At 35.0% G+C, this 18,601-nt stretch overlaps 2 protein-coding genes across 2 annotated transcripts; one reads left to right on the top strand and one right to left on the bottom strand.

The window, feature by feature from the left end:
* Nucleotides 1-2,088: 2,088 nt before the first annotated feature.
* On the top strand, nucleotides 2,089-3,865 carry LOC149253665 (benzyl alcohol O-benzoyltransferase-like). Its single transcript, XM_089456887.1, has 2 exons — nucleotides 2,089-2,573; nucleotides 2,722-3,865. The coding sequence occupies exons 1-2, from the start codon at nucleotides 2,142-2,144 to the stop codon at nucleotides 3,505-3,507; spliced, it is 1,218 nt and encodes a 405-aa protein (XP_089313013.1). The 5' UTR covers nucleotides 2,089-2,141; the 3' UTR covers nucleotides 3,508-3,865.
* Nucleotides 3,866-16,669: 12,804 nt separating this feature from the next.
* LOC149253664 (kinesin-like protein KIN-14L) lies at nucleotides 16,670-18,222 on the bottom strand. Its single transcript, XM_089454563.1, has 4 exons — nucleotides 17,957-18,222; nucleotides 17,577-17,734; nucleotides 17,018-17,155; nucleotides 16,670-16,927 (listed from the first exon to the last, which is right to left on the bottom strand). The coding sequence occupies exons 1-4, from the start codon at nucleotides 18,204-18,206 to the stop codon at nucleotides 16,670-16,672; spliced, it is 804 nt and encodes a 267-aa protein (XP_089310689.1). The 5' UTR covers nucleotides 18,207-18,222.
* Nucleotides 18,223-18,601: the final 379 nt, after the last annotated feature.

Genomic DNA, 18,601 nt, shown 5'->3' with positions numbered 1-18,601 from the left:
TAAGTGTCAATAATAGTACACACATCACATCCTCATATTTATAAAAATTCAGTACAACATCAAATCAATGTTATAAAAACTTACCAAAATATGTTAAACAATAATAAAATTAATATCTTATAAGTTAAAAATATAAACCATAAAATATAAATCACATTTAATAGTAAATTTAATATCTTATAGGTTAGAAATATAAGCCATAAAATATAAATCACATTTAATGCAGTCATAAAGTGCCAAATAATTGAGACTTATATAAAATAAGTATTTTAAATTAGAGGGTATATATAAAAATATTAAATACGCTATAACAAAATACATATTATTTGTGATATTAATAGAGTGTGAAATAAAGACTCGGCCAATATAATATAAATAAATAGTTGAACAGAGGGAGTCCTAAGGTGTGGACGTGCCGTATGCATTGCGCGCAACCGTACCGTAGATTTTTCCAACATATACCTCGTCCAATCCCACCCGTCTACCGAGCAAGAAATTAACCGAATGGTAGCAAACAGACTTCATTTTTAAATAATTTACTAAGTTGAATTTAGTTCGATGTTCAATAGTTTAATCATTATCCAAATATATGGATAAGGGAACTTTGTTCAAAAGTTGCCTCATTTTAAATTTTAAATCCATCTGAATCAGAGTTGTGGAGTCACGGATTTCGATGGGTGAGAAAATATTATTTTCAGCTTTTCCCATATATATGCCACGTGTTCTAACTTTGCAAGTAGTAATTTTCATTTTAGCTCGTGAAATGAAATGAAATTTTAATGTCCATGATAGTAGAAAATTATTAGTTTTTATTTTTATTTTTTTTGCAATTCAAATTTCTGATTATTTAAATTAATTATGAAATGACTTAATTTTTTAACATTCTCTTCATTGAAAATATAATGTTAAGGAATTGGTGTTAACATATTTAACTGTCTCTGATATCTCTGAAAGCATCACATTCCAAAATGAAATATTTTTCCAATTCCACTGCCTTGATGTGCAAAAAATACACAATTCTTTTTCCCAAACTTCTTCAGGCTTTTTCCATGGACCTGTTTCACATGGTAGTTGATGCTAGTTAGTTCTTAATTGAGCAATAAAAATTTTTGCTTTCCATGGAATGCTAGCTCCAATGTACTCTTTTTGTTGGAGATCAAAAATTAGATTGAATTTTTGAACATAATATTTCTTCCTTTTACCCGATTCTTTTTTTCAACATATTTTTTTTGGGGAGATCAGAACTTGGATTGAATTCTTAAACATAATATTTCTTCTTTTTATCTAATTCTTTTCTCCATATACATTTACTTAAACTTCTCCATAACAAATACTTCAAATCCTGATTATTTATGAACATAAACTTCTCCATCATAAAACTTTTTAAATCCTGATGCATTAAAGTGTGAAATAAACAACTAATCCCACGACAACTCCATTTCCGTTCCCGTCTTCAAACTTCCAGTTACTGGAAAATTTTCTTTTATGTATTATGGAAGGGACGTGACAGGATCACTTCACCAACTTCGTTTCAATTCTTTCAATGGCAATGATTTTCAGACTTCAGTTACTGGAAACTTCATACGCCGAGCCCCGACAAAACAATAAGGGGTCACTTCACCGACGTCGTTTCAATTCTTTCAATGGCAATGATTTTGATTTCAAGGAGTGATGAAGGGGCTATTTCTTTCTTGCACCTAATAATTAATGATAACTTGCACCTAATTATGGCTGGTTAAGTGCAAGTTATCATTAAGCATTCGTTCCTTAAATTTTCTTCTCTTTAAAGTAGAAAGGGTATATTTTTGAGGGTGAAAATGTGTGCAGTTGGGTATTTGTGTTATTTTTATTATACTCTAAATGCCAATTTCCTTTTTTACCATTACTCAATAAAATTATTATTATTATTTACAATTATTAATTACCTTTAACATATAAAAAAACATGTCCTAAAAACTACATATTCCACTTATTATTTTTATATTTTTATTTTAAAGAGATCCATGACACATCACCATCATTCCGAGCTGTATAATGCACTTCTCTGCGCAATAGTTATAAAGTATTATCGACTGAGGCAGTATTAGCTCCAAAGGTCTCTAACGCGGCTTAGGTATTTCATTCGGATTAACTTTGATTTAATGGCATCTCTGCAATTCAAGGTCACGAGAAAGGGGGCTGTCCTCGTTCTGCCATTCGTGCCTACCCCGAAAGAGTTTCTATACCTTTCCAATATCGATGATCAAGGAACTCTCAGATTTCGCATTCCCGTCTTTCAGTTCTATCGGTTCAACCCTTCGATGAAGGGTGAGGATCCCGCCAGAGTTATCAGAGAAGGGCTGGCCAAGGTTTTAGTGTTCTACTACCCTTTAGCCGGAAGAGTCAGAGACGCGCCTAACGGTAAGTTGGTGGTCGAGTGCACGGGAGAAGGTGTGCTGTTTGAGGAAGCCGATGCGGACGTTTCTCTGGAAGAAATCGGAGACCTCCAACCGCCCTTTCCATCCTGGCAAGAACTGCTGCATGATATGCCCGACTCAGAAGCTATTACCAATTCTCCTATCATTTTCATTCAGGTTAATTCATTCATGCTTTCAGTCGATTTTCTTTGGTCAATTCAACTGGTATTGGCCTGCATTTGTTACCTTGCGCGGTGGCATTGACTGCTATTTCTTGCAGCCGAAAATGTGTTTTCTGACTGTACTGCTTATCTTAATGTTTCAGGTAACGCGCCTGAGATGCGGAGGGTTCATACTGGCCACAACTTTGAATCATACAGTTAGTGACGCAGTTGGCTTCGTTCAGTTCATGAACGCTCTTGCCGAAATGGCGAAGGGAGCGAAGAGGCCTTCGGTTCTTCCGGTTTGGGAAAGGGAAAACCTCCGACCCCGGACAGATCCCACTGTTAAATTCCCGCTCTACGAATACGATCAAATAGAAGACAAATATGGGCAGACGGGGCCAGCTAACGAGCTGATCCACAATTCATTCTTCTTCGGACACAAGCAGATCGAGTCGCTCAAGAGACAAGCAGTAGGGCAAGGCAAGTGCTCAAGCTTCGAAGCTCTATCGGCGTTTTTGTGGCGTCTGAGAACGAAAGCTGTCCAAATGCCCGCGGAGCAAGAAGTTCGGTTCATATTCACAGTGAATGCCCGGACGAAAATTGACCCGCCGCTTTCTAAAGGGTTCTACGGGAATGGGATTAGCCTTGCATGCGCGAAGACGACGGCAGGAGAGCTATTAAACAAACCACTGCCTTTCGCTGTGAGATTGATAAACGAAGCAAAAATGGCTGTGAACGACGAGTACGTGCGGTCGATCATAGATTTGATGGAAGTGAGAAGGCGTCCTCACTTTACAGTGGTGGGCTCCTTTTTCATTTCGGACGCTACCAACATAGGCCTCAGAGATAGTGGATTTCGGTTGGGGAAGAGCAGCCTACGCAGGAACTGCGAAATGTGGAGTGGGTGTAATGGAGGGCCTCATCAACCACTTCATCGCTGTTCGTAATAGAAGCGGCGTGGAGGGAATAGTGTTTACTGTTTGCTTGACCTCTGCTGCCATGCGACGATTTGAAGCCGGAATCCGTGTTACGATGGAGCAAACTCCCCATTTTCCACCTTCCCATCTCTAAAATTTGTGCTCGCTGAAAGAAGCAATGGAATGCCATATGCCCCAAAATTTAGGTTTTGCAAATAAGATTTGTAGGTCGTTTGTGTCGCAATTTAATATTTCTTATATCTAGTTAGGTTGTATTGTTTGGGTATGGCTGTAGCTATTTGTTTACGTTGTATTGTTTCTGTGAGGTTTGAGTTGGTCAGAGTTCCAGATTGTTATAAGTTTGGTCATGCTAGGTTTGGCTTCAAACTGTGAGTTGTTTGAATAAGTTTAATATATTGAAGACTTTTCATATTATCTTGGGTTAATGAAGTGGAATCTGACTATTTTAGTGATTTGGTGTCCGTTTTTAAGAATTTAAGATTTAAATAATACATTTATAATTTGTAAAATAATTTATTTTATTTATTTTACATTTACAATTTAATAAAAATATAATCTTTAATTAAAAAATAAATAAATTAATATTATTTATCATTAAAATTAAATATATATTAATTAAAAATTATTAATATTCCAGTTTGAATATTATAATCATATAAATTAACTTAAATTATACTCGAAATGACTAAAAAATGTGGTGTTTTAATTTTTTATTTATTTAAACTACGTTTTCATACGAGGAAGATAGTGATATAAAGATTCTACCTTCAATTATTTTTCAGAAAGAAAAATAATAATATTTCCCTTGAAAATAGATACTCAAATATTTATATTAAAAATTTATTTAAAATAATAATATTTCATTTAAAAATAAATATTTATATATTTATATCAAAATGTTTGTGTTTTTATTATTATTATTATTATTTTAAATATCATGCATCAATTCTATATTGATTTACAAAAATATTGCACATAATAAAAATTTAGTGGGTAAGTTTTTTTACCTAAACATTGATGAAATAATTTCAAAGATGTGAACTATTTATCTTACTAATTTTTTTGGATATAATTAATTAATAATGAATTAACTATGTGTTAAACACACATGGAAAACAAAAACAATATGAAAGATAAATCATGCAGTACATTTTTTATTAACATGAGATATACATTTATAGTACAATACGTGACTCTTGGGTTTCAGATCCCAAGGTCTCTTGGACTGCTTTGGTCTATTCGGCTTCCACACTAAGCCATCTAGGATTAGGTGTCCAACATTCCCCCCTTTAATCCGAAGGGTTATGTATGAGTCCAAGAAGAGAGCTATAATACAAAATGTGCAAAAAATGCATGGCAGCACTAGGCTGAATGTGCTCTATGAAATGTTGGTATAAAGGGCAGTGGTTTAAGGATGACCACCAACACTCGAACGCTTAGTGCAGTTCCCGGAACTCTTCCAAAACTGGCAAGAAACTGAAGTTTTCTGCTAGAGGAAGTGATCCTATTATTTTAAAGAGGGAAACCTTCAACCATAAAAGGGAGGTCTCACCCCGCATAAAAGGTAAAACTTCAACCTGAAAAGGGGAGTCTCAACCTGTGATGGTTTAAGGATAACCAACAACTCTGGAACGCTTAATGCAATTCCTGGAACTCTTCCATAACTGGCAAGAAGCTGGAGTCTTCTGCTAGAGGAAGTGTTCTCAATTTTGTTCCCGGAACTCTTCCAAAACTGGCAAGAAGCTGAAGTCTTCTGCTAGAGGAAGTGTCCCAGATTGCCAACTGAAGGCATGTTCAGGCATCTTTGTCTCTGGCTACAACTCTGAAACTGGTGTGGCAGGTTGTGGCTCAGGCTCGCTTGATGTGGCTTTGAAGCTTGTAGATGACCATCATTTCCCCCCCTGTCAGATACAAGGTGAGATGATGGAGAAAACTCAACTGCAGACTGTTCAATATTTTGGAACAAGTTCTGACATGTGTTTGGAATATCTTCTTGGCTGTTGATGCCCATTGCCAAGAAGCGATCCATCCAAGATGAATCTTTGTTCTTGCAGGACGTTTGTTTCTGAAGCATCTGTGTGAAGAATGGCTAGTTTTATGACAGTGCTTACATGGATGAAGATCAAAACAGTGATCTTTCAGATGGCCAACTCGGTCACAGTGTTGACATTTTATGATCTGTTGTTGTTGTTGTTGTTGCTGTGGAAGAGGGGCAGAGTCTGGAACAGCTGAAGCCGAACTGTCATGAGGAGTAGGCGCTCTGTCATGAGGAGCAGGTGAACTGTCATGAATGAATCCAGCACTCTGAAACTAAATGGGCTTTGAGTAGTCTGGAATATGAAAGGACAAGTCCTTGTCATATCCAAGACCAGTTCTGTGCTTATTGTGGACAAGCTGTTCCCAAGGTCTGATGACGGGCTTGGGAAGTGCAGACTGAGTTTCTGCATCTGCATGTACAACTGCTGCTTTATTGGATTCTGGATCTGATTCAACCTCAATCTTACTAATTTCACCACTTGCTGGTTTAACCTTGAACAACATATTGTTTTGAGCAGAAAACAATTTGGAATGACAAATCTGTTGAAGCTCATCTTGCTGGAACTGAGATTCTAGTTGCAAAAAATCAATCTTTTCTTGTGCATCATGTAGGGAGGTCTGAATGTCATAAAGAGTGTCTTTGCTAACATTTACCTTCCCACCAATAGTGGAGTGTATTAGTGTATTCAGTAACTCTAATACATCATCAAATCTAGCCATTGTCTCAACAAAGAAATGAACACTCAACAATCCTAGTGGAGACTATAGCAAGTCTAGACAAACCCCAGCTATTGAAGATTTCAAAAATTAAGAATATCAGTTTGAAAAATACATTGTCCAATACCAGACTTTCAGAGATTCTGTTCTTTAAATTCTGTAGAAATTTCACATCTGACTAGACTTTTTAAATTAAGTTACGTAGCTGATTCCTTCAAACTTTATAGAACTTGCCTCTATATCCCTTCTGGAAGCTCAGGAATGCAAAAAGAATAAAAAATCCGCGAAGTTTTGTACTAAACCAGGACTGTTTCTGAAACCTTAAGACAACATCCTTTGTCTGCTGCAACGTTTTCGCCCCTAATATCACCAACAAAACAATATCTAGGTCAAAATTTCTTGGTCGAATCTCGCCATCGATTTGAAAACACTCCTGGACGACACATTCTTGATGTTGTTGCAAAGGTTGATTTCAATCAATTCGCACTTCAACTTTCTTATAAACAAATCAAAATACCACCAGCAATGTGTTAAAAACTTCAGCAGGGCTTTATTATGTATTCTGCCCTCAAAATACAGAGATTCCAGCTAGGAATTTAGCCAATCACTAACAGATTTGTGTCCAGCAAGAATGAGAGGCTCAAAGTCCTTCCAACACAGATACAATAGATATGTTTCACCCTTAAAATGCTCAGGTATACCAAGATACGCTTCGCTGAAGGTATGGATGCACAACTAAATGACTTCTTCCTTTTTTTTTGAAATTTGAACTTCAACTACAGGAATGGATTACATATACCTCTGATATATCAACTCTAATAATAACAGGGATCTGAAGTAGAATATACCAGCAAATGTTAGGAAGAACAGTGGCTGTAGATAAGTGTTATAACATCAAAGAAGCTCCATCATTACAGAGAAAACACCACAGTGATAATATATGCAACGTATTCAGCTCCAAGACAGAGAAATAAATATGAAGTGTCTTCAATATATTCACAGCCACACATCCAATGAGATGAGGAAGTTTGAGACCCTCTATAGCAGAGGTACATCACCAAACATCACTTCCAATAGTCTATACTTATTAAGATTTCAAGCACAGGTACAGTGATATGCTGCTCAACTGAAACAACCACAGAAAATACAAGTTTGTAGCCTTGGGGCTAGATCATTCTTTATGTGCCAAGAGGCAGTCACTATCTATGTCTCCTGTAAAATATGCTCTGCTTCATCTTCTGCGTATTTCACATCCCTTCTCTGCATTATTTTCGCTACCATCAAAACTGCAGAAAGTTACATATGTTACACGGATATTATTATTTTCAGAACCCGTCATTCTTGTCTCTATACAACAACTTAATTGTGACCACCTGGAGCCTGGCCACCAGAAGGCACGACACCGCACAGTAAATTCAAGCGTTCACACAACACAGCATTTAATGCAGTCTTCAATTCAAAACAACTCGCAACATAATGAAATAGTGCCAGCGCACCATTCAAGGCTTCCAAAATTGATGTGGGTCTCTACAACTTCAACGGCTTCAAGCTTTAAACCGCTACGCTTTGATGTGATTCAGGCCAAGTTTCGATGCATAAACAATTGTTGACTACCTCAATGACTATTTGCAGGTCCGCTACACAAGTTCTTGTTCGAGAAGCTACAAACTGCACATGCTTGCCGCCTCCTTTATGTAATAATCTCAAAACTAGTCGGTTCCTCCATATATAGCGTATGCAATAATGCAGAGCGGCATGTGAACTATGGTGCCTCTCTCACCCCATCAATCTCAGGTATGCAAACGCAGATATTTCAAAAATGGTAACAAGCACCGAATCAGGCGCTCTCATGCAACTCTTGATAGGGTGATCAAAGGAAGACTCTGCCCACCATTTCTTGCCGTTGTCGTGTACAAAGTCGATGCAAACCACTAAGTCCGATTCCTTGTGGCCTCTAGAATCCCAAACGCATTGACTTGCCTGGCCACCAAGAGGCTTGCTTCATCTTTACTTTGATATGGCGATGGTTATGGAACGGCGTTACCATGCACAAAGGCGCAGCTCCCTCATGGACTGACCGCTACACATATCCACCTTCTACGCTTGTGGTAATGGATAGTGCGTTACAACACCAATACGCAGATAGAAAAGTCATTTACTATCCCTGAGCATATTAGGGTTGCGACCTCACTGACAAAGAAAGGAGAAACGTTATACCAAAAAAACGTTATTTTTTGGAGCTGACCAGAGAAAGCGTAAACCAGAAGATAGGCCAACAGACTGATAGCCAAGGACAAGAGTCTGAACTGTTACGCACCACTCAACACATAATTCCCACGATGCATTCACATTGTTCAACGTACAGAGAATCAACACACAAAGTTGTCTACGCACACATGAATGTAATTCACAGAATTTAACTATTTAGTTCAATGACCAGCCCAACGCCATACCAATTTACTTGAATGACCAATCACAGGGCGTTTGAATAAATTCAAGACATTCAAAACTTGATGCATCAATAAACTCAACGTACAATACAAATCACAATCTTCAAAATGGAGCTCGCTCACATTCCACTCACACAGCGCCCAAAGAGCTCACATTCGGCACTCAAACATGTTGTAAAGCGCTGAGCAGAAACGTTACTCTGCCAATGCATTACCACTAACTGAGGAAATTGAAACGACACACACAAGGGCCAATCTCTCTTAATATGGTAATTGCACTCCACACCCAGCAACAACCAACTTTCATGAGCGCCAGGGTTGACAGGCAGATTTCAGAGCATTAGAGTAGGTGGACAGTGAGGGGGAGCGTTTTACACGCCAGGCTGAGAATGACAGCAAAATAATAGGTGGCAGGGGCAGTCAAGTTTAACGGCTATTCAAACACATTCAGTAACGCAGGTGAGAATAATCAGGTGAATTGTCAGGCAGTAGAGGCGCAGGAAGGCAAGGTGCTCAGTAGTGTCAAGTATGCGTGGAACGTTACAAATAATGAATACCAGGCCAGCGCTATTCAAGGCAGCTCAGACACAGGTAATGAAGACCACGCTGATATATTTGAATTTGCAGATCTAGCACGCTAGTTTTACTATTACAGGATTATGGGTAGAGGTGCAGCACTGACATGCACACAAAAGGCCACAGAAAAACAAGCAGCTCTGATACCATGTTAAACACACATGGAAAACAAAGACAATATGAAAGATAAATCATTCAGTACATTTTTTATTAACATGAGATATACATTTATAGTACAATACGTGACTCTTGGGTTTCAGATCCCAAGGTCTCTTGGACTGCTTTGGTCTATTCGGCTTCCACACTAACCCATTTAGGATTAGGTGTCCAACACTATGGTTAGTTCTTTAATGGTTTTAATTTAGTTTCCAAATTGTTTTAATTAGGAGAAATTTGCTTCATATTCAATACTGTTAGATTCCTTAATTTTAATATGAGGTCAATTATTTAACTAAGTTAATAGGTTATTCTTTTAATAAATTTTTATTAAATTTTTTTATTATTATTATTTCATATAATATTAAATGATTTAAGTTTTTATTTATTTAGATAATTTTAATGATAATAAATAGATTTATTAATAGGTTATTGATCTTGGTAGTTAATACAAACAATTACTATTTATGGTAATAAATATAACAAAACTAACTTACATATTAACTAACTAATTATTTATTTATATAATTTTAATTAGGAAAAGACCTATTAATAATTAATTGATTCATACTCTTGATAATTAAATACAAACAATACATTACCTTTATTCAAATATGGTAATAAATATAACAAAACTAATTTACAAACTAATTAACTTGTTCCCTATCCCTATCCCTTGTTCCAGTTTAGTTGGCCAGTAAGATATAGTCGTTTCTTAGTCAAATATAGACTCTCTGTATTTAACATGCAGCTATGATCTCGTTATTCAACTTGCCCTGAAGATGAACCACACTCGTTGGTTCCAAAAGCGTTGACAAATGTATTATAATGTGGTTTCCCCCGAAAACTCTTCTCAAATAAGCTAACATATTGGAAAAATTTTGTTTTGGTATTTTTTTGTGTATTAAGTTTGAATGTCCAATGTTTTAAGTAGACTTTCCATCCAGTATCACATTATCATAGAGTATTGAATCTTAATGTCTAAAAAACATAATGTTTGAAAAATCTGCAAAAGCCTGAAAATATAAGTGAGGGAGAAGATTAAATTTGAGAGTACTATTTCTGAGAGGGAAGGGAAAGAAGACCAAGAAAAATATAAATATTAATTATTAGTATCTAATACTAAGCACGAGAGGAAGCCAAATCATTAAAAAAATATGAAATGCTAATTCTTAATCAATTAAGGTAAAAAATTATTGGATAAAAGCTCATGTGAGGAAGGAGCAAAAGAAGGATTATGAATTTGCAAGAGAGATATGAAGATAGGGTAAGAGGAATAAGAAAGTGAGTAAAACCCAAATATATTTGGGGAGAGATGCATGGTAAGAGTATGTGGCAACAAAGTTGAACAAAGATCAAGGAGGAGATAAAAGGATTTACATATTGAATAAGGGGATATTTTCCTTGTTAATGTTAAGGGATTTTTTTCAATTTTGAAAGTTTTTCAAATGATGCAAGATGTATAGAATAGGATTTAGACAATTTTTTGTTTTCATCAAAGAGAATTAGGTGCTTGGATTTAAAGGACCTCTCAATGATATTTGATTTGGAGATGTAGTTGTGGGTCATATTAATTATATGTTCCTTAATATGAGACTAGACATTGGATCAAATTTATCCTTAGTACTTTATTGCATAGTATTAAAAGGCTTAAATTGAGTTTTAATATTGTTTTAAGCCCAAAAATTTGAGATATGGTTTATGGTACTTTTCATATACGGTACAAAGATAAGAGCTTGAGGTAAGGAGGAAAGATCATGTTTATAATTTCGATGACATATTGCTTCATGCTATATTTTAAGTATAGGTACAAGATATATGTGTGAAATGGTACTAAAATAGCTACAACATAACAAGGGAGAAGACAAAATAAAATTACTAAGCATTTGACTAAGTAACTAAGAGAGAATTTGAAATACCCATGAAATATTGATGTGATATAATTATTAAAATGAATAGAATAAACAACCTATCCACGAGATAAAAGCAATTTGAAGTAGGTTGGATTTCTCTTGTGCATGCACCTACTTAACTAGTTTGCATTCCTAGAACAGTTGGTAAATAAAAAATTCAATGGATTAACCTAAATTATAGAATATATAATGACAAGGCCAACAAAAATTGGAATTTAAATTCAATTAAAAATTATGTAATAACCCTTATATAAAATAAATACACATGCAGAATCCAAAAATAACACCAAAAATAAAGAGATAAAGTAGGTAGATGAGTGGACAAGGTGGTTAGGTATGTTATATCCAAAAATAAGAAAAAAATTGTATTTGACCTCAATAATAAAGTAATGTATATATGGAATGGAAATATCCATGCTATATCTTATTTAGTGCCACATCACTAGCACATGTCATCCTAGGTTTTAGCCCCTACTAAAATTATATTTACTGAAACTAAAAATGTCAAAAATATTTTAAGCTTCCAATTAGTACGGAAGATATAGTAGTGAAAAAAAGTCATGTGTTCCCCTAATTATGTGTAGAAGAGGGTCAAATAATTACCTAAATGAGGTATTGATGAACTATTTAATGCAACATACCTAACAATTTCTTGATTAGTGAAATGGAGTACCCATTGGTTTTTGAGCCTTTGTTAAATGACCTTTTTTCTTTGGTTAAGAATTGAGGATAATAAATTTGAATGGCTATGGTAAAGAGAATAGAGTGTTAAGAGCCAAATAATTTTTGCATTGTATGATAATAGGAAAGAACATGGAGGTATTAGTCAATTTGGGTATTTTCTTGTAGATTTCATGGGAAAGAAGAAGAGATACAAGAATATTTTTTTTTTTTGTAAACTGAGGCGATATTCTATTACTGAAAAAGAGATATTACATACATAGGCAGGTCTCCACCCGCCGAAAAGGGAAACCGGGTGACCATCGAAAGTTCTTAACAGCCATCCAAAAAAAGTATATGACCAGTCGATCTAACCATGCTAAAATCCCCTCTATTCTTACTACAAACAAACTGTTCTTAACTGGAAGCAGTACCATCTAATATTTCAAAAAGACAAAAAGAAGTATAGAAAAACCTCCTATCAGCATCTGCATATTCTACTGTTTCATTGCATCTGGCTTGGCCTCACTTTCTAACTTGACCTCCATTCCACTTGCTTTAAACATCTGCATCAGCTTGTCCATCTTTCTCTCCTGCATGAGAAGAGTTACTTGGATATTCTTCAGCTCCCTTTTGAGTGTGGGCATTCCTTGAGCCAGCTCCACCATTTCCATGGCCACTTGTTCCATGGCCTTGGCTAATAATCGCTTCATGCCCCAATAGACATGTAATGATTTCTTGTATAAGGACATTCTCCCTCTTGTTTGCCCCGGGTCAGGGAGAAAACGCTCCCAATCTTCCATTTCAGGTTCAGAGAGTTCTTGCATAACATCTTCCTCTAAGTGGTCTATAATTCTTTGGATGTTCGGGTTGGTTTCATGAATATAAGCTTCCTCTGCCTCTTGCAATTTTTTCCTCATATCTTTTTTCCCTCTCTTCCTCCCTCTGACCCGACTGGCTGATCCTTCCTCATATGCAGATCTTTGAGCTCGGCTCCCTCGACTTCCACATGTTGCAGGCCTCCCTCGACCCCTCGGGTTACCACGTCCCCTCAGTCCTCGACTCCTTCCACGCCTGCCACCCTCTTCCTCTTCGTCTTCTTCCGAACCCTCCTCCATATCTCCCCTGTCTCCCATTTGAGCGTTGCACTGCTTCCATTTACCAACTTTTCCACCCGAGGTTATTATGAAAGTAAGAGACAACCTTTTTTTAGTTTTACTATAAATTGATTATGGGGGAAAAGGATATTGAAGTGGTTGAAGATTGAGATGAAGAAGCAATGTCCATGAACCCAAACTATGAAGGTATCCTTAATAAATGAGTATCAACCTTTTAGTTTGAGATACCAAGAGCTAACGCTCATAGTTTCAATGTAGTGTATGAAAATTACTAAAATGTCCACTCCAAATGTTAGACATCTATTAATAAATATAATACTTTCTTATTATTTATTATAAAAATATAATAAAATGATGAACATTTATAATTTAAAATAAGATATAAAAAAATTAATACATTATTCATAATTATAATGGAAAAACATATTAATTATACATTAATTTTAAAAAATTTACTTTAATAATTTATATTTAATATTTTAATTATTCATATTTTATATTCTTTTACAATAATATTGATATGTATGCATTTATTCTAGCATTTAATATATAAGAATAATGATTCAAAATATTATCTCACTTGGAATAAACAAATTTTAAACAATGGGTTGGACATTTGATAAATACAAGATCAAAATATTTTCATTTAGGACGATAATTACAAAGATAAAAGAAAACCAAATTCAATGTAACTTTGTAATGAAATTATTCGAGTTGTTTTAGTGTGATTTTTTGGAAGTTTTTTTTGGAGGGGTTTTGCTATCTAATTTCTCTAAAATCCTAGAGGAATTTATTGGGTGTGATTTTTTGGAAGCTTTTTTAGAGGGTTTTTGCTATCTAATTTCTCTAAAATCCTAAAGGAATTTATTCCAATCACAAGATTGATGGGTAACCATTGCACAATTGAAGCACCCTAGGGGTTTTTCAGGTGCTAAATCCATATATACACTCAAAAAGCCAGTTTAAATAACACAAATCAAGATTTCACCTCAAATTTTTCCAAAAGATTCAAGTACTACTGAAAAGTCCAAAAAATCACACTAAAAACAACTCAAAATTATTTTATAATACTTTTAGTACTTAATAATTCATAAAATATTATTAATAATTTATATAAAATAAAATAATTTATTAATAATGCTTTTAGATAATATGTGTTTAGTAGTATTTCGTAATATTATAAATATTAAGGAATATAGATAAAATTATAATTATTTTTCTATAATTAGAATTAGAATTTTGTATTTATATATAAGTTTATATTTATATTATATTAAATTTAAAACATGTGTTTAGTAGTATTTCTTAATATTATAAATATTAAGGAATATAAATTAAATTATAAGTATTAAGGAATATAAATTAAATTATAAGTATTTTTGTATAATTAAAATTAGAATTTTGTATTTATATATAAGTTTATATTTTATTAAATATATGAAGTGGTATATAATTATATATAATAAAAAAATTACGATTTTTTTATATATATAGGTTATAAAATTGACTTACTAAACAAATTTACATGTCATACTTTAATTGATTGATAATCTAATCCTTCATAAGCGTATAATGAAAATCCATTTAAGTCTAAAGAATAATGATGATGGTAATCGCTAAAAGTCCATTTAAGTCTAAAGAATAATAATAATGATGATGTTATAAAATTGACTTACTAAACAAATTTACATGTCATATGACATTAATTGATTGATAATCTAATCCTTCATAAGCGTATAATGAAAATCCATTTAAGTCTAAAGAATAATGAAGATGATGCGGATAGCATCCATCTGGCTAATCGCTAAAAGTCCATTTAAGTCTAAAGAATAATGATGATGTGGATAGCATCCACTTGGCCAATCGCCAATATTTATTGGTGGCCCAAATTGATTTTGTTTGTGATCTTAATTAAATCCCATCTCATGAGTATGGGTCGGTTCCCAACTTTCCACAACGATCCTTAGCGCTTTGCTTAACTCCAAGGAAACCACAATCAAACAACAAACAATCTCGCGCATTTACTCGGCCCATACGGCTTGCTTAACTTCATGGCGGTGAACTAAATGAACTACCTGTGATCGCATCCATTTACATGAAAATTTCCCATCATCGGGTTTGTTAACCGAAGGGACTAATCGCTACTTGTCGGTGCTTTCCTAGCTTTGGCACTTTCCCGGTACTGTTATGGAAGTATGAAAGAACTTCAATGGTTGTTAAAGGGTTGGTTTTTTGGGTGACAAGACCGCCTCACATGGGACCGTCGGTATTTTGTAAACCTTACACTCTCCTCATCAGGCAGTGGCAACAAATAGACTTGTTGTAACATCCATACTCAACCTTAAACAAATTTTCTCTTTACTAGATTAACCATGAATCATTCTCGCTCTTTTGTAAAAATCCTTGGTTCATTTTACATCTTCCTATGATTAAGGAATGAACCTCTACGCAACATTTATTTTCACCATTTTTAGCAATACCAGCTTCACCGTTCCTCGTGAGTGTTTAAATGTTATTTATTTGGGATGCTTGCAACAAATTTGACTCTCTTTTGGTTATTTATGAGATGGTCATATTTTATTACACCACGACATGGTATTAAGGACTTTCTTATCTAGCAATTGTCCCAAAAGGTACAAACAGAGGTTGATAGGATTATTAAATTGGAATTGTTGAATTTTTCTAGAAGAGTTAATTGGTTTGTGGAAAACCTTGTTTTCTTGGACTTTATATCTATATTACAAGGAACACATTGAATGTCTTATTTCATTTTAGAGTAAGTTAATTACCCAAAATCAAGAAACCTCTATAGATGGCCAATCATATATGAAGCTTGCTAGTGACCAAGGCAATAACCACCATGACTATCCCCTACCAATATATTTCATTGAAAACCATAATTGTATATTGAATTTAGAAAGTCAAAACATAATATTAGAAAACATGTTGATATATTGCTATTAAAAAGTTAATTCCATTAGAAACCATGATATTATTATCATATTTTATAAAGAATAATATACATATATAGAATAATACTACATTGAAAACCATAATTGTATATTGCAATTAGAAAGTCAAAATATAATATTCGAAACCATGCTAAATATGACATTACAAACCTTAAATGTCAAAGGGAGAACCTAGAAGTTGGAAATTAAATGACCACAACCATTTCGAAGACCATGTCTATAGAGACATTAAAAAACCATGGGCAATGCCAAATTAGGAGGCCAGAAGGCAAAAAAAAAAATAAGAAAATACCAAATCATTGCTAACATTACATGTAGCAGGAATAAAAGAAGCACTTCTTCCCCATGGATCCCTTCTTGATTGTGATCTCACACTCGCTTGAAGAAGACCATCTAAACATGAACACGCACGCTCGCCTAAAGACAACCATGCCTGAACATGACCATCTAAACATGAACACGCACACTTGAAAGGAGGAACAACACACTAGACACTATTCAGATCAACTAATGAAGTATTATAAATTCTTGAAAATTTTGGAAGGGTTTATATTGATGGTCACCCCAAAGGATTAATCTGTCACTTGTTGATCTGAAGTTGCACAATTTTCCAAATCCGGAAGTACCCATATTTTCCGTGGCTGGCTTCCACTTTTTAGAGTGGTGTTGAGAGATTTTCCAAGAGAAGCACCTCGAACTGTGGACTTAATGTCATTGAGGATACTTGTATCAACCACCTGTTTCCATAGGGATTGAGTTTCTACTCCATTCTTTGAATCATAAAATTCTTTCAGAGACAAAAGACAGTCTACAACAGTCACCATATTACCCTGAAAACATCCACACATGCGAAGGCTGGGAAAGCGAAACAGATGATTCTATACAGGAAACATCAAGAAGAAAAGGCCAAGTAATCCTGCCTGTTCCAAATCAGAAGCTTCAAAAGTTGGCAGCCTTAAATTGTCTATAGCCACCAGGAAATTCCTGACATTCTCAAACTGTTGATACGCAGAATGCGCAGCACCTTCAGTAGTTGCCAGGCCTAGTTTTGATACAATCTGCAAGAAATTGTCCCCTTCAAATGGTAAATCTGGAAATATTAAACAACTGACATAGCATAACAAAGACACTCGTGTTCACTGTAAGAACTCTTCGAGATAGGTTAGGCCCATGTTTTCTTCTCCGCAAACCATAGAGGTATAGAATGTGCAAAAAGCCCTTGTTCGTGTACAAGAACATGTGCAAAAACCATTTTTCTTTCATTTGCAAAATCCCAAGAGATTGAAGATTTTCATTTGGAGAAGCTTGTTCAAAAAGTTTTTCAGTAACATGCAGACAAAAATTTCCCTTCTATGTAAAATATAATATCCGCTGGAGTCTAATTGCTGAATTCATTATTGGCTCTAGAACGGAAACAAAAATTGTCTATTGCCTTAAACATGGGGAATAAACACATGGTAAGGAGGAGGTAAAATGTACCTTCGGTATCGAGCCAAGATTCAATTTATTCATGACCTGGCAAAGAATGCTCCCATTACTTAAGCATGCTCTCAAATCCTCTTCCGAAGGCTCATCAGGGAGATTTACTGTGGGGAACATGCCGTTAAGCCAAGCCGCCACATCAGTCCTTCGTGTAGCTAGATCATGGAAATACGACAATAGGTTACTGGCGCAATGGTAGGAATAGAGGTTTTAAATAGATAAAAGTAAAAGAAGAGGAGTTTCTCAAACAATAATTCCTGTCCTAACTCCATTCATCGCAAGCAGCTAAACCAGATCTCCATTATGGAGAGACAAGCCTTTTAAAAATAAATAATACCTCTAGAAATCGAAAAGACTTGAAAAAAAATTCAAGATACCTGCTTCTGCAGCTCTTCTTGAAGACATTTGTATGTCGCTCAATTTCATGGTAAGTTGTTGGCAAGCGTGTTGGATACCGTCTTCAACCAGAGCCTCAGTAGTCTGAAATCCATTTGGAATGACATAGTTGTTATTATTTCCATTATCGCCATTACTAGGAGCGTTTGGGCTCATGAACTTGTCGTCGACGGTTGAACTGTCAGAGTAACCAAAGGAAGAGCTATTGTTGTTCTCGAACGATGAATTCATGGCAAAAACCCGACCTCACGCCATTCTCCTGGAGCAATTTGCATCAATCTTTAAAAAATATAAATATCTTCTTAGGCCAATTTGGTATTGTTGTTTGAATATCTTCAAGAGTGACATAAAAGAATGGGAAAAAGTAGTAAAAATATCTTGCCATGCCATGGAGCGCACAACAGAACTCAGAGGTGAAAAGAAGGAAACTCAATCGATCTTTGGAAAAAAGCAGTCACACTTCAAATCAACGGTTGAAAGTGTCTCACTTGATCGAACGGAGCAGGGTAAAAGTGTTGATGAAGAAGTTGATGCATAGGAAGGCCTATTAGCCTTACTAGTACTCAGTTCTTCCACAGTCAACAGTAATAAGGTTATACTTAGATACCATCTTATCCCAGACTCAT

The sequence above is a fragment of the Pinus tabuliformis genome, chromosome 7, assembly GCF_031772625.1.
Source record: "Pinus tabuliformis cultivar Carrire ecotype Pingquan chromosome 7, CPIR1, whole genome shotgun sequence".
Classification (NCBI taxonomy): Eukaryota; Viridiplantae; Streptophyta; class Pinopsida; order Pinales; family Pinaceae; genus Pinus; species Pinus tabuliformis.
Note: the sequence above shows the minus strand (reverse complement) of the source record. Positions and strands in the feature narration are given on the sequence as shown.